Here is a 22,256-nt window from a genome sequence, read left to right as displayed (position 1 = left end):
AGTATCAGTTCAGATCAATAATTACCCCAAATGCAGCCAGGTGATAAAAGTTCAGATCTTTTATTGTCTCTAATATAGCCCAGTTAGCTTAGAGGCCTATCTCTCTGCTTGGCTCCAAGAACTCCCTCCGAATGTCTCCAAATCCAAAGGTTTTGTCCTCTGCCTCTGCTTTCTTCAGCCTCCGGCCAGCACAAAGATGGAATGAATCTCTTGTCTCCTTCACTTGGGGCTTGGCTAGCTTTCTGGTGAGTCTTTCAGACCAGCTTGGTCTCAGTGGGGGAAGTGCAGGAGCCTAGCCACCACAGTGGTGTGAGATAAAAATGAATCTGGTTGTGCCTCTGAGAGAGCCTTCTCAATCTTCAGCTCCACTATCTCTGAGAGCCTCTGTCTGTTTTATATGAGAGAGAGCAATTGTGGGATATGAGAGAGAGGGATTATGGGTTTTCTCCCATAGTGCTCTCTGGCCCTAAGAGCTTCAAGGGAGGTGTGAATTCACAAAGTTACACAGTTAACTTTGTGAATCTCCCATACTTGTGAATTCCAAAGAGTAAAGGTATAAACACAAGCATTGTATCAATTACTTCTACTTAGTACCTTGTTTCAGGTTCTGGCCCAAAACATCTTCTTGTAAGATCAGATCTAATGAGTTAGCAGTTTGTAAAGATTCCAACACTAAATTACTATAATCATTGTTTATTGTGTCTTATAAACCTAATCTATCCCACTGATCAACTACTCTATTTCTTAGCCAGTACCAAATTTTGATAACTGCTTTATGATAGAATTTTAGATCTGGTACAGCGAGGTTACCTTCATATGTCTTTTTTTTTTTTTTTTCATCAATTCCCTTGAAATTCTTGACCTTTTGTTCTTCCAGATGAACTTTGCTATATTTTTTTCCTAGCTCTCTAAAGTAATTTCTTGGCAGTTTGTTTGGTATGACACTGAATAAATAGACTAATTTAGGTAGAATTGTCATTTGAATTATCAATATCTAGATTTTAAAGAGAAAGAAACTGACACTTTCCAAAGGGAAAGCACATTTATTAATGAACCCACAATTATTAAGCCATAGAGAAGATAGAGCCTCCAGCTCTTGTCCCTAAGTCAATTCCTATAAGTCCCGACTCTTTTGAAAAGCTGATAGGGCATGACATTGCTTCCTATGTACAGGAAATCATTTATAAGCAAATCAGAAAGGCTGATAAGTAGTGAACCATTTAAAAGGTCTCTTTTAAACAAAGAAGATCGAATAATCAATCACTTGTACCCTGAAAACTCAGTACAAGCATGAGCCACTAGGTGTCACTGTCTGATAGCTTATATAAAACTGGAGACCAGTTCTGTTGTCAGAGGGAGGAATTAGGCAGCTCTACTTCTCTTATTTAGCATATCTCTGAATTTAGACACATACAGAAATGAATATTTAAGAAGTAGGAAAACATGGGAAATTTGTCCATTTCAATTTCTTGCCCTGATAATTTTCCTCACTTCACCAATTCTCATTAGGCCCAGCAGAAAACCGAACAGCCGAATTACAGATTGGTTTGTAATGAAAGGGCTTGGCCCAAATCTCTATGCAACCTGGGACAAGTCACACCCTCTCCTGGACTCTGGTTCTTCATCTGTTCAATGAGAATTGGCTGGATGATCTTGAAGGCACTTAGCAGTTCAAATGCCTATGATTTATGAAAAGGGAGGGCAAAATTCCCAAGAGGGTGCTGCCTTCATTCTCTGAAAAATAATATATTATATTCACGTCTCAGAAGCAACTCAATATACTTAGGCACCAAGAAATAGGACTTTTCTTTGACTTTTTTGATTCTCAATGAAGAGAAAAAGTATTCAAAAAACAGAATAATGAAATCAGGCCCAGGAGACTACTTTTCCTTTTCTTTAGATCTCTAGCCATTAGGGAAGTGCCTTGGATATAATATGCAATTACATAAATGCTTGTTAACTTGCCTTGGAAAAAGAGGTAGAACAAGGAAGGGGCATGCAGCTCTCTTCCAGTCCAACAGCCAGATCAGACACAAGATACTAACTACAATATCCTTCTTACTAGTGTAACTGTATTTGTTCTCAAATAAAATGAGTAAATGAACTGATTACAAAATGGGATCCAATCAATCAATAAGCATTTATTAAGCAGCTGATATGTGTCAGGGACTGTGCTAAGAACTGGAGATACAAAAAAAGAAACGATAGTTTATATCCTTGAGGAGCTTACAACTGGGGGATACAATATGCAAACAAATATATACAAATGGGCTCTAGATAGGATAAATAGGAACTAACAGAGGGAAGGTTTTGGAATTAAGAAGGACTGGGAAGGTTTCCAGTAAAAGATGAGATATTTGTTGAGACTTAAAAGGAAGCCAGGGAGGTCAGTAGGCATGGAAATAAGAGAACAAAATGCCCAGAGCTAGGAAACAGTGTCTCATTCATGGAACAAATCGGAGTCCAGTATCACAGGATCTAGGGATACTGGGGCTAGGAGCAAGGTGTAAGAAGACTGGAGGGGGAGGAGGGAACTAGGTTATAAAGGGCTTTGAAGGCCAAAGAGAGAATTTTGTACTTGATCTTTCAGTCCTGGATCTTTCAATAGCTGGGTAGAAAGTAGATTGTGGGGAAAGACTGGAGACAGGCAGATCCACCAGCAGCTACTGCAATAATTCAAGTGGGAGGTGGGAGGTGATGAAGGCCCGCACTAGAACTGGGGCAGTAGAAGAAGAGATGCTGCAAAAGTAAACTCCATAGAGCTTGGCAACAGCTTGGAAGTAGACTGAGGGAGAGGGAGGACTCCAGGATGACTCCTCAGGTGAGAACTTGGATGACTAAGAGCATGGTCGTGCCCTCTAGAAGATAGGGGGAGGAGTTAAAGAGAAATATAATGAGTTTTGTTTTAAACATATTTAGTATAAAATATCTACTAAACGTTTAGTTTTGTATCTGTGAAGGACAGCTGGAGCTTAATTTGGAGGTGAGCAGAGAAATTTGAGGACAGGTAAATTTGGGAATCATGAAAGCTGATGAAATTAAAAAAAAAAAAAAAAAAAAAAAAAAAAGCTGATGAGACCAAAGCAGAGAAGAAGAGAAGAGCCTGGGACAGGACCCTGAGGAACATGGATTAGAAGGCACAGTCTGGAATAGATCCAGGAAAGAAAACAGGAGTCAGAGAAGTAGGAGAACCACAAGAGAGAGGGGTGTCCCAAAAACCTAAAGAAAAGAGAATTTCAGGTAGGTTTGCACAGTGGCTAGAGCACTAGCCCTGAAGTCAGGAGGACCTGAGTTCAAGTCTGGCCTCTCAGACACTCAACACTTGCTGGCTGTGTGACCCTGGGCAAGTCACTTAATTTCAATTGTCTCAGGAAAAAAAAAAAGAAAGAAAAAAAGAGATTATCATGGAGAAGAGGATGAGGAACAACAACAAAAGCTGCAAGAAAGGTCAAGGAGAATACAAATTGAGAAAAGGCCACTGAATCTCGCAACTAAAAAAAAAAAAATCAATGGTAACTTTGGTGGAAAGCAATTTTGGTGGAAATAGATCAGAAGCCAGAGTTTAAGGATTTAAAAGAATGAGAGGAAAGAAAGTGGGATACTTAACATATGTAGTCTTTTTATAAAGATTAATAAAATTCTTTTCTGGATTTCTCAAATAAAGTTAAAATAAAAATCCATAGACACTTCCAAAGTAAGAAAAATACACTCTACAAATACATTGGTCAGATGTAGAACCCAAGAATTTTGCCATCTGTTTCAGTGAGTCTCTCAAAAGCTGATAAACATAAAGAGAGCAAACAGAATGGTGAAGGGATTGCCTTCAGTATATGAAAAATGATTAAACACCTATACCAAGCACTATCTTAGCATAAATGTAGAAAAATAGGAAAGAGCAGTTAGTCGGAACTAAGAAAACATTTTATAGCAAGTTTCTCTGATAAAGAAGTCATTTTTCAAATATGTATGTATACAAATCATTTCCCAATTGATAAAATGGTCAAAGGATATGAACAGACAGCTCTTCACTGAAGAAATCAAAACTCCCTATAATCATGTAAAAAAATGTTCTAAAGATATTTACATATATATGTATATATATATATACTGGATTTAACATATATTTAACTTTTTAAACATATATTGGATTAACTTGCCATCTAGTGGAGGGGTGGGGAGAAGAAGAGGAAAATTTGGAACACAAGGTTTTGCAAGGTCGTTGCAAATGTTGAAATTTTATCTGTTTTTAAAATAAAAAGCTTTACATTTTCATACTTTCTGTTGATGTTTGCTTGCATTTTGTTTTCCTTCTCAGGTTTTTTTTCTTCCCAGAGCCGATTTTTCTTGTTCAGCAAAATAACTGTATAAATATGTAAATATACATATACACACACACATATTGGATTTAACATATATTTTAACATATTTAACATGTATTGGACTACCTGCCATCTAGGGGCGGAGGTGAGGGGAAAGAGGGGAAAAGTTGGAATTTGTACTATATAATGATCAGTAAAAGATATGTTTAGTATTTCTATTGTTCTGTTTTCAATATCTTCTGTGAACTGGTCAAGTGATTAACAAGCAGGTTTTATTTTTACTTAAATCTTTTCTATGCAGGTATTTTTTTTAAATAGAAAAAAGTATCAAATATTTTGTAAATTGATTTTGTACCATTTTAAATCAGAATGTGAATAAGAGGACTCTGAAATAATTTATAGTGTTTTCATTTTTTCAGATATAGATCCAAAACATAAGTTTCAGAAGGAAATTTTAGTTCTAAAATGCATTTTCCTTGTCTACTATTATCCCTTAAAAAAATAACTTTTTAGCTCAACTAACCTTTCAAGTACTTTAACACACAAAAAAAGTGTTTTTGCACTAATATAGAATTAACCTTGGTTTTGACTCCTATCAAAATACAATTTTTTCAAAGTCTCCCTTTTAATGAAATTCGCCACAAAGTCAATTACTATTATAAATATGTTAAAAATTTATATGTAGCGATTCTCTCACATTTTTACACATGTAAAAATCTGTCAATTATACTATTTTTCTTGATGTGCATTCTAATGAATAATCTTTAAAGGAATAAATCTTCCCTAATATGAACCGCAATATATTATAGATATGGAATTAAATAAGCATCTTTGATTATAATTACTGCTTCATTCACTTGTTAAGCAAAATAAATTCTAACTAATTAACCGCAAAGCTCTTCCGACATACAGGTAACTCTCTCTCCCAATATTATTTTCAGGTAGATCTCTTTGAAGCTACTATATATATACCATTTAAAATATGTCATTAACTAGTTATATAGTATCAAATATTTCTCAAATCAGGCTTTTTAACTGATTTATTCTGAAAGCAAATGTGTATGGCTATAGATGCACAGAATTTATAGAAAAACTTATTCTTAATAATTTGAGAAAATTAGATGCTTTTAAAATTATCTCATCTTGTAGAAGTATTCTGCAAATGTACTTTCAAAATATTACAATTCATTAGATTTCATGCTAATTATTAACATATTAGCATGAAATACAGCTAAAATGCACAAGCAAATATAGCAGTTTTTCTTCTTCATTTAAATAATACCTGAAAATCTTAATAACACCGTAGATTATATTTCTGGATATAGTTTTTTTACTTTGTATTTATTTATGTATTTCTGCTACTTAAATTGCCTTTGTTGCTTCTGCTTGTACTAGATTGCACTATTTTCTTCAAACTGGTAATATATCTATTACAAAGGATATCATTTCACTTTTAAAAGACACATTTAGGACAATTAATTTTGAATTATTAAAACTGTTAAACAATTATTCGCATTATTTCATTTTTAAAGTTGCAGATTGAGCTGAAACCAGGTAGTTATATTACCTATTCATTTATATATAGTTATATCCCATTAGCAAAATAAATGACACTAAGAAATAAGCATTATGTTACTTTTTAAACTTCCATGCTAATATTACTTAACTTCAAATTTAGTCATTCTAACTAAAGCATTAAGTAGTGCAATGATACACAATTCCTTTGGGTCACATAGATCATGTCTGCATACAAATTCAATACAAAACAATTTAAATTTGATCTCATTTGTGCATATTAAATAATAATGAAGTGAATTTATTTTCAAAGGGAATTCACTAGTCTTCTTTTGCTTACATTGATGTACACTTGTTTTCTATTTATGAAAGGCAAAGAAGGAGCAGCTATCTTTGAATACAGCAATAATTCTGGGAATTGTTTAGCATTTAGCCCCCTGTGCCAGACTGAAAAACTCATAAGTGGAAATGGTAATGCAAGGTCAGGGTTTGGCAAAGCATGAACTTCTCTGAGGCAAGGGATATTAAAGATAGTGTTCAGTGTGACAGTATTGAACCTCTGAGCCCTGTGAATTTGTGACCCAGCATTAAGCATTTATGACAGTGTGAGCCAGGGGCAGAAGGTCAAGAGCTTTCAAGACAAGATCCCCCCAAGTCAGAACAGAACAAATTAACCTAAAAAAATTTTTCTTGTGGCTACAGGAATCATGTAGGAAAGCTTTTTGGATTCCAGTACTTCTGTTCTGCCCTAAAATAAGCTGAGAGTTAATCAGTTTCATTGAAAAAAAGGAAAATAATTTCTTCTCAAAAAGTATCATGATAATAGTTTCACAATAACTAAATCAAGGGACCAGAGCATTTAAGAAATAACTTAGATAGCTTTAAATTGGCCTTTTCTACCAAATACCACCAAAGAGCCCAAATGGAGGTGAGATCAAAACATTAAAAATCACATCATGAAAAATTTAAAGGCCAATCAAAAGACATACATGTCAGAACTATGGCATTAGGGAAAATATCTAGCCATAGCAAGCAAAAGAGTGACAATAAAAGATGATAAAGTAAAAAAATTCAATTATACAATGTGTTAAATATTGACTGAACAAATCAATGAATACTTAAATAGCCAATTGGAATATCTCTAATAAAAGCCTAATATAAAGATATATCAGTACTGACATAAATATATATGAGCAGACACAGTTTAAGAGATGAGCTGTCAAAATATATGATCAATTTTTGAACAAGTTGGCAAGTGACAATGGTTAGCAAGATTAGTATGACAAATTCTACTAAAGAAAATGACTGTTAATTTCAAGAAATAGAACACAAGACATCATGGGATATCTTGTGGGGGAAAATAATCTTATCTATTCTAACTATTCTCTTGTCCTAAGAACAGCAGTGGTCCCATAAAAAGGCTTTAATCTGCACTTATATAAAGGATGACTCAAGTGAGTGGTCTAAATCTTCTACTACACATTGAAAGAAAATGAGGGGGGGAAAAAAGCCATAGAAAACTGTTCAGCACCACTGTATCAATCCTGGCATTTAGATTATCTAGGACTCCAATAGTGTCCAGTAAGGAAAAGTCAAAGTAGCTCATTCCCTGAGGAAAATAAAAATAACCAAAATGGCAAATGACTTTAAAATGGCTCTCCTCCAGTCCCTCCTGTCACTCATTAAATCCTGACTGTAGAAGAGGCCTTACCAACGGTGCAGCTATCTTCCAGGACTACATCTACATTGCGGTCTCTGTACTCCACCCTGAAGTCCAACATTCGTGGCTGTCTCTCCACAATCTGTCTGGATGGCACGACTGGTCGAAATGCTGAAGAAGAAGGTGCTGAAGCAGAAGCTGCAGAATGACTGACTGGTCCATATGCTGGTCCCTGTCCAGTCTCCCCTCCATATTCGCTGGAAGGAAAACATAAAAGAAAGGTCATTGCTGATCAATCCCCAGAATTTAACAATATGATCCAGGCACTCTTCTGACTCAAAGCAGTTGACATAAATACACTCATTTCTTTTTTTTTTTCACTTAATACTATTTTATTATTCCAATTACAATAAATTGCAAAGATAGTTTTCAACATTCTTTTTGTAAGATTTTGAGTTGCAAATAATTCTGTCTTCCTTCCTTCCTTCTTGCCCAAAACACCAAGCAATCTGGCATAGGTTATACATGCACACCATGTTAAACATATTTCTACATTAGTCATGTTTAAAAGAAAAATCAGAACAAAAGAGGAAAAAAACACATGGGAAAAAAAAAACAACAAAAGTGAAAATAGTAAGAGCAGATCATCACATAATGTTGCTTTTATGGTATATAATGTTTTCCTGGTTCTGCTCACTTCACACAGCATCAATTCATATAAGTCTTTCCAGGTCTTTCTTTTTTTTTTTTTTTTTATCAGCCTGCTCACCTATAAAACTATTTCGTATTTCCTATACAACAATAATATTCCATTACATTCACATACACAATCTGTTCAGCCATTTCTCAACTGATGGACATCCACTCAATTTTCATTTCCTTGCCACCACAAAAAGATCTGATACAAATATTTTTTATACAAGTGGGTCCTTTTCCCTGTTTTATTATCTCTTTGGGATAAGGCCCAGTAGTGATATTGCTGGATCAAAGAATATACAGTTTTATAGCCCTTTGGGCACAGTTCCAAATTCTTCTCCTGAGTGGTTGGATCAGTTCACAACTCTACCAACAGTGCATTTGTGTCTCAGTTTTCCCATATCCTCTCCAACATTCATTTTCTTTTTCTGTCATCTTAGCTAATCTGATAGATGTGGAGTAGTATCTTCACAGTTGTTTTCATTTGCATTACCCTAATCAATAGTGATTTAGAACAATTTGTATTGTTTTATTTTTTCTAGTTATATATTATATTAACTTTTAAAATACACATTTCTTTATAAATCATGTTGGGAGAGAAAAATCAGAACAAAAGGGAAAAACCACAAAAGAAAAAAATAAACAACAAAAAAAGTGAATGTAGGATGTGTGGATTTACATTCAATCTACATAGTTCTCTTTCTGCATGCAGATGGCATTTTCTACCCGAAGTTTATTGGGATTGCTCGTATCACTAAATGGCTGAGAAGAGCCATCATTGTACAATCTTGCTGTTACTATGTACACTGTATTCCCGATTCTGCTTGTTTCACTCAACATCATTTTGTATAAATCTTCCCAGGCCTTTCTATAATCATTTTATTCATTTTTTTATAGAACAATAATATTCCATTACTTTCATGTACCACAACTTTTTCAGCCATTCTCCAATTGATGGGTATATACTCATTTTCCAATTTTTTGCTACCATAAAAAGAGCTGCTACAAACATTTTTGCACATGTGGATCCTTTTTCCTCCTTTACAATTTCTTTGGGATACAGACCCAGTAGACACACTGCTGGATCAAAGGGTATGCATCATTTTACAGCCCTCTGGATTGCTCTCCAGAATGGTTTGATTTCACAATTCCACCAGCAATGCATTAGTGTCCCAGTTTTCCCACATCACCTCCAACATTTACCATTACTTTTTCCGGTCATTTTAGACAATGAGAGGTGTGAGATGGTACTTCAGAGTTGTTTTAATTTGTACTTTTCTAAACAATTGTGATTTAGATCATTTTTTCATATGCCCATAGATGGCTTTAATTTCACCTTCTGAAAACTGTCTGCTCATATCTTTTGACCATTTGTCAAGTGGAGAATGACTTGTATTCTTATATATTTGACTCAGTTCTTTATTTTTAAAATGAGGCCTTTATCAGAAATACTGGGTGTAAAAATCGTTTCCCAGCTTTCTGCTTTCCTTTTAGTCTTGGTTGCATCGGTTTTGTTTGTACAAAAACTTTTTAATTGAATGTAATCAAAATTATCCATTTTGCATTTTATAATGTTCTTTATGTCTTATTTGGTCATGAATAGTTCTCCCTTCTTCAAAGATTTAAGAGGTAAACTATTCCTTGATCTCCTAATTTGCTTATATTATCATTCTTTATGTCTAAATTATGAGTCCATTTTTACCATATCTTGATATAGGTTGTGAAATGTTTGTCTATGCCTAGTTTCTAGACATGCTATTTTCCAGTTTTCCCAGCAGTTTTTATCACATAGTGAGTTCTTATCCTAGAAGCTGGAGTCAATATCAAATCATAGATTTGATCAATAGATTTAATCAAATAATAGATTACTATAGTAACTGACCTGTCTTGTGTACCTAATCTATTCCCATTGATCCAACTTCTATTTCTTAGTCAATACCAAATGGTTTTGATAATGGCTACTTTGTAATATAGTTTTAGGTCTGGTGTGGCTAGTAGACCACCTATCTTTGAATTTTTTTTCATTAATTTATTTGATATTTTTGACTTTTGTTCTTCCAGATGAATTCTGTTATTATTTTTTCTAGCTCTGTCAGATAGTTTTTTGGTAGTTTGATTGGTAGGGCATTAAATAAGTAAATTAGTTTAGACAGAACGGTCATTTTAAATATATTAGCTCGGCCTACCCATGAGTAATTGACATTTTTCCAATTGTTTAAATCTGACTCTTTGTATTTTATAATTGTGTTCATATAGTCTATATGAGTTTATCTTGGCAAGCATACTCCCAAATATTTTATATTTTCTATAGCTATTTTAAAGGGGATTTCTCCAACTCTTGCTATTGGGCTTTGTTGGTGATATATTGAAATGCCGGTGACATATATGGGTTTATTTTATATCCTGCAACTTTGTTAAAGTTAGCACTTCAAGTAATTTTTTGTTGATTCCGTAGTTTTTTTAAGTATATCCATATCATCTCCAAAAAGTGATAGTTTTATTTGCCCCTTGACTATCCTAATTCCTTCAATTTCTTTTTCTTATCTTATTACTAAAGCTAACAATTCTAGCATAGTAATGAATAGTGGTAATAACTGGAACTTTTGTTTCACCCCTAATCTTACTGAGAAGGCTTCCAGTTTATGTCTATTACATATCATGCTTTGCTGATGATTTTTAATAGATGCTACTTATCATTTGAAGAAAAATTCCATTTATTCTTATGCTCTCTGTTTTTAATGAGAATGGGTGCTATATTTTCTCAAAAGTTTTTCCTTCATCTATTCTGATAATTATATGATTTCTGTTCATTTTGTTATTGATCAGTTGGTTGTTATTGGTCAATTATTCTGATAGTTTTCCCATTATTGAACCAGCCCCGCATTCCTGACATAAATCCAACTTGGTCATAGTATATTAGTCTAATGATAAATTGCTGTGATCTTTTTGATAGTATTTTATTTAAAATTCTTGCATCAATATTCATTAGGGAAATTGGCCTATAATTTTCTTCTGTTTTGACTCTTCCTAGTTTAGGTATCAGCCCACCATATTTGTGTCATAAGAGGAATTTGGCAAGCCTCCGCCTATTTTTCCAAATAGTTTATATATTTTTGGAACTAATTGTTCTTTAAATATTTAGTAGAATCCACTTGTAAGTCCATCTGGCCCTGGAATACTCTCTTTCTTGAACACTGATTCATTCAGCACGAATGTATCAAGCACTATCTATGTGACAGTCCCTGGGCAAGAAACAGATACAACAATCAAAGAGCCCCTGCATTCAAAGAACTTAAAAGAGTTGGGGGGTGAGGGTGGAGGGGGAGAGGGACAAAGAGCCACAGAAAAATCTATATGAAATCAATGTAAAATATCTAAATAACTTTTGGTGAAGAGGGAAGTGAGATAGGATTAGGAGAAGGAGCCTGGACTTCAGTGGCAGCTGTGTAAGAACGTGACATAGGGACAAGACAAGGACAAGATGTATGTGCAGAATGAGGCCAGATGAGGAGCTGAGAATAATTCACAGGTTACAAACAGAGGAAGAGAAGAATGGTGGTGCCTTTGATAGTAATACTGAGAAGTAGAGATAGTGAATCCTGTTGTGGACATGCTGAGTATGAAGGGAAATGTTTCCAGGACATTCAATCCTATGTCCAATGGGCAGGAGGTGCTGTGGGACTGAAACTCACAGGAGAGACTGGGGCTGGACACATCGATTTGGGAAGACATAGATCTAGAAAATAATGACGATTAAACCAATTGGGTCATCAAGTGAAAAAGTGCAGAGAGAACAGAATTTATGATAACAGCTTGAAAAACACATTCTGGGTATAGGAAATGTAAGTAAGTAAGTAAGTAAGTAAGAAGACTTAGTCAAATGAAAAGGTAATATTCTAAAGGCAGGGAGACTTATGAAGTGGCAACAGAATTAATTCAGGAAGAAGTGAGGACCTAAAAATAACTAATCTGTAATAAAAGCAACTGAGGCCGAGTTCAAAGTCAATAATCATTTATTAAAGAGACCTGGCCCTCTTTTACAAACAGGACTTCATAACTTCAGATCTTCATGATCTGAGATGTCCCCTTTCTACAGGGCCTTGGTTTTATAGTTTCAGGCAAGATAATACAGCTGATGTAAAATACAGGGTTTCACTGGTTGATGGACCTATACCTTCTCTCTCCCCTTCTCTTATCCTCCCTCTCCCCCACGCACACCCCGGTAGAAAGCATCTACCCAGGCCAAAAAAAGAGCAGGCCTAATGGTCATAGGACAAGCAAGGGGCACCCACCGGGCAAGTTTTCCTACTTTGGGCAATAGAAAGGAACATAAAAGAAAGAAAGACAAAAAGAAGTTAAGGGACTTTCCAAACCATTAGAATAGCTTAGCCATCTTAGTTTGGTCACTTATTCATAAAGTAAAAAGGATGGAATTCTTCTAGTTACCATCATATTTAAGCAAGTGCCCTTATAAACCCTTAAGTCAAAGCTCTGGGACCAAATATAAGATCTTTAAACTATAGGTTACCAACTGACCTGTAGCAATTAACTAAATACATATATAAACAGACAAGTATAACAGAAATAATTTCTGCCTCTATAGAATCACATTAAACTGATTGTGATTGAAATAAAATAAGGGCTAAATTAATCACCTAACATACTATACTAGCATGAGGATTATGACAGTACCAGATATAAGAGATGTTGTTGAGGCAGAATCCTAGTAGAATTCACAAGATTTGGCAACTGACTATAAATGGAAGAGAGGCAAGAGTTGAGGATACGGCAAAAACCGTGAACCTAGATAAAAGAATAATGATAATCTTCAATGAAAATAAAGAAGAAGAACAGAGAGATTGGTAATCAGTTCTATCTTGGACAGGTGAAGTTTAAAATAATTGTGTGACATCAAGGTGGAATATATAGGAGGAGATTGTCTCCATATGTAGATTTGATCATTTTCTGCATAGATATCATCACTGAGCTGAAGGAAATTAATATTACAGGTGTCTATAGAGTAGTAAAGAAAGCCCTAGAGAGAACCTGGAAGTATACCCACATCAAAAAAGGTGGGGGACTGACAATGACAATCTATCAAAGGAAACTTCAAAGGAAGTCCGAAATGAGAGGACAAACAGCAAAGAACAATGTCATGAAAGCCCAGAAAGGAGAGACTATCCAGAAGGAGGAGGAGGTAATCAAGAGAGTTAAAAGCTTCTTTAAGACCCTTCCAGCTCTAACACTGTATGTTATGAAGTCCATAGATGCAATCTGATCTACAGAATCTCAGAACTGGGAGAAATCGAGAAACCACCGAGCCCTTCTCACCCATACCTGAACTTTGATTCCCCAAAAGTCTCCAACATACCCAACTAAGTAGAAAGATGGCAAGTGTAGCAGGGACCAGATAACAAAGGGTTTTAATGGGAGGCCTTTGGGGGCAGGGACTTTCACTTGTGTCACTGTCTCCTCAATATCTAGCATAATATCTGATACACAGCAAGGACTTAAGATAAAAGCCTGACTGGTAGGGACTCTTCTAGCTCAAATACTCAATGCTATAATATTTTGGATCTATGCTGGAAGAAAAACAATAATATTTTATAGCTAAAAAGAGTTTTCCATAACTTTTCAGAAGCCCCTAACCCTTGATAAAAATATAGGCATTAAAAGAAAAATGTTCTAAATCAGAACAAGGAGGCTGGCATGTTTGGCAACTGTGAAGGAAAGAAAAAGAAGCAATTTTCTAATAAGATTAAAAGTTTGGATAGAATTGCTAGTGCCAAATTAAGACCAAAAATTTCCTGCTTGTCAACCTTCTGAAGTCAGCACTTATTAAAAAGAAAATGCAAAAACAAAACCCAGACCTCAATCTGTAAGATACACAGCAATGACCCAAATAATTGGCCACTGCATTACCTGTAAAGCTTCAAGATGTAGGCAATCCTTTCCTTCTAACACCCTGCACATTAGGCAGAACAAGAACAACTGTTCTTGTGTGACAGGCGCAGAGAGGTGACCAAAGCAGACTCAAATGCAGGATTCAAATCCAGAATCCTTGACCCTAGATCATCACCACGGCTGGTAATTCAGCACAGAAAGCTAGACAATAATAACAAAGGCTTCTGTGCAGAACTTTATATTGACAAACTTTTCATTTCATGTCAAAGTTACCTATTTTATCTTCTGTAATTACTCCTATCCATAATGCAGAAATGCTACATGATCTCATCTGACTACTGTAGAAGAGGGAAATACGCATTTATTAAGCACTTACTGTGTGCCAGGAACTGCTGAGCACCTTACAAATGTTAACGATTTGAGCTTCACAATAATCCTGGGCTGTAGATGATATTATTATCCCCATTTTACAGCTGTGGAAGATGAAGCAGACAGAGATGAACTGACTTGCCCAGGATCACATAGCTAGTAAGCTATCGGGCTAAATCTGAAATCAGGTCTTCCTGACCCAGGCTCAGAATGCTGTCGGCTAGGTCCCCGCAAGAGGAAATGATATACACCCACTCCACCTGGCATTCCTATAATCAAACACAAACTCCTCTTGGGGGTTTCTAAAGCCCTGCACAGCCAGATCCTGCTGTCTTGCCAGTATCCCTGGACCTTGCTCCCAATCCTCTCACCCAAAGGGTCTTTCCCTCTGCTCCTCACCCATGATACTCCATCTCTCAACTTGGTGCCTCATGTACTGACCAGCACCCCCTCTGCCAGGAATGTACCCATTCTTAGTTCTGCCTTCCTTTCATTAAGATGAAGAAGCCACCTCCTTTCCTTCCTTCCTCTCCAGCTCTGCTCCCAACTCTTTGGACTTCACCCTCATGACCCCCTTCTTTACTCTTCTTCCTACATTCAGCTACTGTCTATGGGGTTGTCCTCTGCCATTAGAATGTAAGCTCTTTAAGGACGGGAACTATCTTTCTTCTGTTTTTTAAACCACATCATCAGCATTGAGTACAGAGCCCGGCACACAATATTTGCTGTTGATGGGTTCTTTCAGTTGTGTCCAACTCTATGACTCCTATTTGGGGCTTTCTTGACAAAGACACTGGAATGGTTTGCCCTTTCTTTCTCCAGATGAGAAATCCAAGACCATCGGGGTTAAGTGACTTGTCCAGGGTCATGCACTAAATGTTCGAGGCCAGATTTGAATTTAAGAAAACTCCAGGCCCACTGCTTTTGCATTTAATAAAGATTTAGCAATCTGATTTGGCTTATTAATGAGCAAGTCCTTCCTCTCCGCCTACTTTGAATATATGTGGTACTTTATACTTAAGATGTTTATATTTATGTTAATTTCCCAAATTAGATCATACTCTTAAAAAAATCAAAAGAGAAATAGATCATATACCTTCTTCACTCCTATTGAGAGAAGATGTCTCCTTAACTAAAGAAAGGGTAGAGGCAATTACAAAAGATAAAAAAATGCTAATTACATGAAACTGAACAGTTTTTGCACAAGTGAAATTAATGTAAGGTAAAAAGGGAAGCATTTGCATGGGGAAAAAAATTTCTCTGATAAGTTTTTGATATCCAAGATATTCATTTTTTAATCACATCTAACTTTTTGTGACCCCACCTGGGGTTTCTTGGCAAAGATATTGGACTGGTCTGCCATTTTCTTCTCCAATTCATTTTACAGTTGAGGAAACTGAGGCAATAGGGCTAAGTGACTTGCCCAGAGTAGATCCAGTTAATAAGTGTCTGAGGCCAGATTAGAAATCAAGAGGATGGATCTCCCTGATTTTTGTCACACACTGAATGCAACATGGCACCTCCAAGGTGGCCCTTATTAAGTTATCTAATGTCTCTGTTGAACATCCAGCTCCTGCCCCTCAGAGAATGGAAGTTCCTCTAGGAGAGAGACTTTGTTTCCCCAGATCCTATCACCAACACACAAAACCAACTGAATGAATGCTTGTTGCCTAAGTGACCTAGTTCACATTTCCCTTTTTACAGGTAAGAAAGCCATGTCCCAGAGAAGATAGTGCCCAAGATCACAACATGCTGAAGGCACAGCAAGAATTTAACTCCTCTGACCTCCAGTCAAATTTCACTTCTCAAACTATGCTGCTTTGCCAACTTCTCTGCATTTTGTTTTCCTCCTTTATTAAAAGAAATCTGTAGATGAGTGCAAGTAGTAACATACAGAAGAAACAGGGCCATACATGGCACCCAAGAAGACCTGGGTACAAGTCCTACTTCTGAAAATTCTCACTTAGCTGAGCATTTGGGGCAATGCCTCATAACTCCTTCAGATTCTTGTTTCTTCATTTGTAAATTGAGGGCATTAAAACCTTCAGCATTTACTTCAAAGGATTGTTGTGAGCCTCATGTGAGATTATTATCTCACATGGTTAAAAAATGCTTTAAATACATAAATATACAAACTAAAGAGAATACCAAACAGAGAATTCAATGAAATCAGAAAAGGAAATGGGACTAATTATAAAAGAATTAACAAGGGTGTGTGTGTGGGTATGTGTGTGTGTGTGTGTGTGGGTGTGTGGGTGTGTGTGTGGGTGTGTGTGTGTGTGGGTGTGTGTATTCTGGTCTTATTATTTATAGAAGAATTTCATCAAATTTTTAAAGAAAAATTAATAACAACATAAATTATTTTCAATATTGAGAAAGCACTCTATAATACTCCTTTTATAAGACAAATAGTGTCCTAGTAACAAATGCAAAAGAAGATAAAACAGAGAAATCCAGAATCATATTGTTAATCAATAGTGAATCAGAAGTTTTAAATAAAATTCCAGACTATAGCAATTTATCTAACATCAATGATCAGCAGGCTGAATTTATACCAGGCATAGAAAAATGGTTCAAAATTAGGAGAACAATTAGCCTCCTTCTGTCAATAATTACTATTATTTGCCCCACTTTACAGATGAGAAAACTGAAGCCTCAAAAGATGAAAGAATTTGCCCACAGTCATACAACTTGTTAAGTGTTGGGGCTCAGAGTCAGACTCAAGATTTGTGACCTCAAGACCCAATGTTCTTTCTAGTTTTATCCACCCACTGTCACCCTGAAAAGGTCCAAACAGCACTGCTGACATTTTTATTCTCCACAGACAATTTTTCCTGGTAGTAAGGCTGCATAATTTAACAGCTTTATTAAAATTCTGGGGGTTTGTGCCAATGGTATTAATTGATTAATAAAGTCTATTACTGAATATATAGAGACATATTTCCTTGAAAATACATTTGTCTTTCTTCCTGCCTATCATCTAAGCCATTCCTTGCATTTTGCCTCTCACTTTGGGGAAAAAAAAAATTAAAGCTTTCAACTCTTCAAATGGTATAAAAGCACCTCTCTTGCTTGCCTCTACTCAGCAGACTCATGAGAAGAATTTTCAGCTATGGCAAATCCAGTGATTTCAGGGCTTAAAAACACAGAATGAATTTGTTTAGCTTGGGGGTGGAGGTGAGGGCCCAAAAGAACAACATTCCTGAAAAACAACTGACTTTCTGGTGTGGGGCTGAACAAATAACTTGTTCATTTAATAAAAACAGAAACAAATGATGGTTAAAAAGTTGAGTTAAAGCTATCAGAGTAAAGCTCACACAATAATGGTGAATCAAGCAATTGTACGTTCTGACCCAGGCCTGTGGAGAGTCTGACTCTTAAGGAAAATAGGTTTTGGCTTGAGATTCGTTGAACACAATTACACTGTCCCAAAACAGGCAAAATGGCTCTTCTTCCCTGGCAGAATGGGCATCAGAAGGCAGGCCGGGGCTCAGAAGACTTCTCTCTGGGCCTGACTCAGCAGAGAGCAGCCAAACACACAAGGGTTTCGTGCAGCAGATTCTGGCCGGAGAAGTGCCAATAACATTTATTCTGGAACTCTGTCAGACTGCAACCATATTTAGCACTTTTTAAATTTAACTTTTTAAGTGGAAGGGGCAAAGCTAATTCTGAAGCAAGTTCCTGTGCACATCTGGTTTGCTTTTGCAACAAGGCCTTCCTCAGAATTAAATCCTTTTTGAACCAAAGAAAAACGTTGGTGCTGAACCTGGAAAATATGCCCACTTTCTTAGGATGAAACTACTTCTGATTATGGGGGGAGGGGAAAGCAAGAAAGGCCTGGATCTGTGGATCACTCACTTTCCATCACGGGGAGGGGGCTGGGAGGTACAAAACAACACCCTTCTCCCCTCATAAATCTGCTTTATCTCCAAAGAGTAACAAACATTTTCGAAAGCCCGCTGAGGTGGAGGATGTTTTGTATCCAGGCACTTTCCTGCTTGTCCCAAACAAGCAAATTCTTACAGGGTTGTTTCTGTTTGTCTCATCTGCACTCTCAGAGTGCTCAGAGTCCTAAACTCCAAAACCCAAGAAAATGTGGGAACAAGAGGTCCCTGGAAATGGGGATGGCTTCCCCTCCTCCCAAAGGAAAGACGAGGACGCCTGGTGTCTGACTTAAGGCCAGCAATGAAGCTAGCCCCAGTTCCTGAAGCTCGCTCTTCCCCCCGGCACCAAAGTCCCTTCGTCTTCTCCCACTTCGCACTCCAGGACTCTCAGTCTGAAGTGGCCCAGGCCCAAATGTTTTATTTACATTCTATAAACAGCACAGAGTCCTACTGAAAAAAGTCCAGGCTGGCTCCACTCCTTACCACTTGAGTGACCTTGGATAAGAAAATGTCCTTGTTGGGTTTCAATTTCTTCTTTTTACAAATCAAACACATCAGGGGGCAATGGGGTTCTTTTAAGCAAAATATAACAAGAGTTCTCATCAATTAATAATGTGATTAATAATTATCAAAACCCCATGCCAAGCTAAAGAATTTATTTGTGCCATCAGTTCCAATGATCTTGTGAATCCAGAGAGGACTCTGGAAACTGAGGGTGCATCACAACATAGCATTTTCACTTTTTGTTGTTGTTTGGTTGCATTTTGTTTTCTTTCTCGTTTTTTTTTTCCTTTTTAATCTGATTTTTCTTGTGCAGCAAGATTATTGTGGAAAGATGTATAGAAGAATTACACATATTTAATATATATTAGATTACTTGTCATCTAGGGGAAGAGGTGGAGGGAAGGAGAAGAAAAATTTGGAACACAAGGTGTTGCAAGGGTGAATGTTGAAAAATTATCTATGCATATATTTTGAAAATAAAAAGCTTTAATAAAAAAAAGTGTCACAATGGCACTGTGAGCAGAATTCCACAAAGTCAGAGTTGGGAAGGACCTCAGAGGCATGTAGCCCAGACAAGAATCTCATTAAATGTATTCATCAAGTGGTCCTCCAATCTTTGCTTGTAAATCTCTAGGGAGGGGGAAACCCACCACTTCCCAAGACAGCCCACCTTACCTCTAATTTTTAGGAGGCATGTTTATCAAGCCAAAATCTATGTCTGGCAACCTTCCTTTACTGCTCCAAGTTTTACCAACAGGACACGGCAGGCCACTTCTTAACCCTCTCCCCAGCTACCTTTCAAATATACTGATGATTACTGTGGCCACTAGCATTCCTATTCCTTCAATTCAGAGCTTTGCTTCACATACATGTTTTATCTCCTGATCCTTACTGGTGTCTCTTTTCTATTAATAACTGTACTTTCTCTCATACTTACTCCCAACACACTGCTCCTACAGACCAGTAGTGTTGAACGCACAGAGAAACGGAGGTCACTAAAGCATTCATTAGAACCTTTGCAGATTATCTAGTGACTTATAAAACCACATATGATAGAAGAATTGCACATGTTTAACATATATTGGATTACTTGCTATCTAGGGAAGGGGGTAAGGGAAAGGAAGGGAAAAAAAAATTGAAACACAAGGTTTTGCAAGGGTCAAAGTTGAAAACTATCTATGCATGTATTTGAAAATAAAAAGTTTTATTTTTAAAAAACCCACATATTAACAGTATCTATATGTGGTTGTATTTTCATTTACTTTGTTAACTATTTCCCAATGATATTTTAATCTGGTTCAGGCCACAAGCAATCAATTTGACTTTTCCTCTATAGAGGAAGTCAGAAGAATCACCTCATCCAAATACTAAAGGCTATTATTTACTAGCTCTGTGATTTTCCTTCCCTTTTAGAGGAGTTCAATACCTGGGGTATAGTGTTTCTCTTCAGCCCATTCCTGCTGGCCCCTCCTAATATTTTATTGCCATTCCATCTCTGAATGCCTTACTCTCCCTATACCTATTCTTCATCTTTATTGTGATCTTCAATCCAACCACTCATTAATACTTTCCCAGATCATAACTTTCCCTCTTGTTTTAATTTCCTCTCTTTTGAATGTTAACCCTTAATATAACCACAGTTTAATTTCATACTATCATCTACTCTGCAGTCCCTTCTCTTTCTTTCCTTTATTCTATTTGTGAATTCCTCACGCCATCTTTCTCCTCCGTGCCTACTCATAAGCTGCTAAAAAAAAAAAAAAAAAAAAAGGTGGGGAAAAAATGACAACCATACTGAAGGAGTTCACTAAAAATTTATGTTATTGAATATCAAATGGGTCCTCACCACAGGAAGGATTATTCTTCCCTAAGTCATTCTCTACCTCATTTTCCCATAGAAGATATTCCAAATTTTTCCTGCTCTCCAGTTTGCCCCACTTTCACACCAGCAGGCTGGCCCCCTCAGGGGTACCCACTCTTCCTGTGTCTCTAAAGCTTAACATATTTCCTAGCATATAATAAATGCTTAATAGATTCTTTGTTTCTCTCAAACCTCCCACATTTCCCTTTTCTTCTTAGCTAATACTGTCCTTCTTACTGATTCTCTCACGAGACATTCCCTTTCCTGACTCTTGGGATTTCCCCTGATTGTCTTTCAAATCTGAAATTCTCTCCTTCCTTATCTCTGCCAATTGGCTTCCTTCAAGTCTCAGCTAAAATTCTACCCTCTATAGGAAGTCTTTACCAATCTCCCTTAATTCTAGTTCCTTCTCTCTGTTGATTATTTTCAATTTATTCTGAATGTTTTGCCTTTCCCATTAGACTGTGACATCCATGAGAGCAGGGACTATTTTGCTTCTTGTTGGGTTGGGGGGTGGGAGATGGTATCCCTAGTGCTTCTCCTGTTTCTGGTACAGAATAGGCACTTAAAACATGACTTGAATGGGAAAAGCCTCAAAGATGCTACTCTCTACGATGAAGAAAAAGCGTTGTGCTAATTCTGGCTACAGACATTCTGAAGGAGCCTGGTACAATGAACACTACTGCCTGCCAAGAATCAGAATGTGATAAATAACAAATGTTCTGTGATGAGTCCCCCATTCAACAAGCATTCCTTAAGTATTTAATATATACAAGACATTCTTCTGATGCTAGAAGATAAAAGGATGAAATATACAAATATGCAAAAGAATATTCTATAAAGAAGAATGCCAGCATTGGGGGCTGGGAAGCTGATGACCTTTCTTTACGATTGCTTACATTTACTCAACCTCAATTAATTCTGCTAAATGTTACAAATGTTAAACTTCTGTAACAGAGTAAACACTCTTTTAGCAAACTGCTCTATCATCTCCCCATATTTAACGAGTACCTCCGAGATGCCTTTCACTTACTGGGAATTCTGGAGACCTAAGTAGCAAAGGAAAAACAACTGGCTATTTTTCTATTTTAACCAATATTGAGATCAAGTCTTCTATGTGATGGACGCTGAGTCTGTGCATTATATACAGAAGCATAAGCAACTGGCTCTACCATCAACAAATTTGTTTTTACCAAATTGGTAAAATACATAAAAAGCTAAGACATGGGAATGTGAGAGGCAGCCTGGCAGAGTGGAATCAGAAAATCCAGGCTTGAATTGTGGTCATCACAATTTGTTATTGTTCTTTGTTATTGTTCTGTTTTTTTAGTCATGTCCAACTCTCTGTGATCCCATTTGGGGCTTTCTTGGCAATGATACTGAAGTAGTTTGCCCCTTCCTTCTCCGCTCATTTTACAAAGGAGGAAAGCGAGGCAAAGAGAGTTAAATGGGGGGGTAGAGGGGGGGAGTTAAATGACATGCCCAGGGCAAAACAGCTAGTAAATGTTTGAGACTGGATTTGAATTCATCAAGACAAGCCTTCC

The 22,256-nt window shown here is 36.6% G+C and overlaps 1 protein-coding gene across 2 annotated transcripts in view; it reads right to left on the bottom strand.

Annotated features, from left to right (window-relative positions):
• Positions 1-22,256, bottom strand: part of FAF1 (Fas associated factor 1) — a 402,722-nt gene that overhangs the window by 288,355 nt on the left and 92,111 nt on the right. For both annotated transcript variants that reach the window (XM_051999721.1, XM_051999722.1), the window contains exon 4: positions 7,546-7,751. In XM_051999721.1, the coding sequence (XP_051855681.1) occupies positions 7,546-7,751 (206 nt within the window). The remainder of the gene's footprint in view (positions 1-7,545; positions 7,752-22,256) is intronic.

The sequence above is a fragment of the Antechinus flavipes genome, chromosome 4 (assembly GCF_016432865.1).
Source record: "Antechinus flavipes isolate AdamAnt ecotype Samford, QLD, Australia chromosome 4, AdamAnt_v2, whole genome shotgun sequence".
In the NCBI taxonomy this organism is placed as follows: domain Eukaryota; kingdom Metazoa; phylum Chordata; class Mammalia; order Dasyuromorphia; family Dasyuridae; genus Antechinus; species Antechinus flavipes.
Note: the sequence above shows the minus strand (reverse complement) of the source record. Positions and strands in the feature narration are given on the sequence as shown.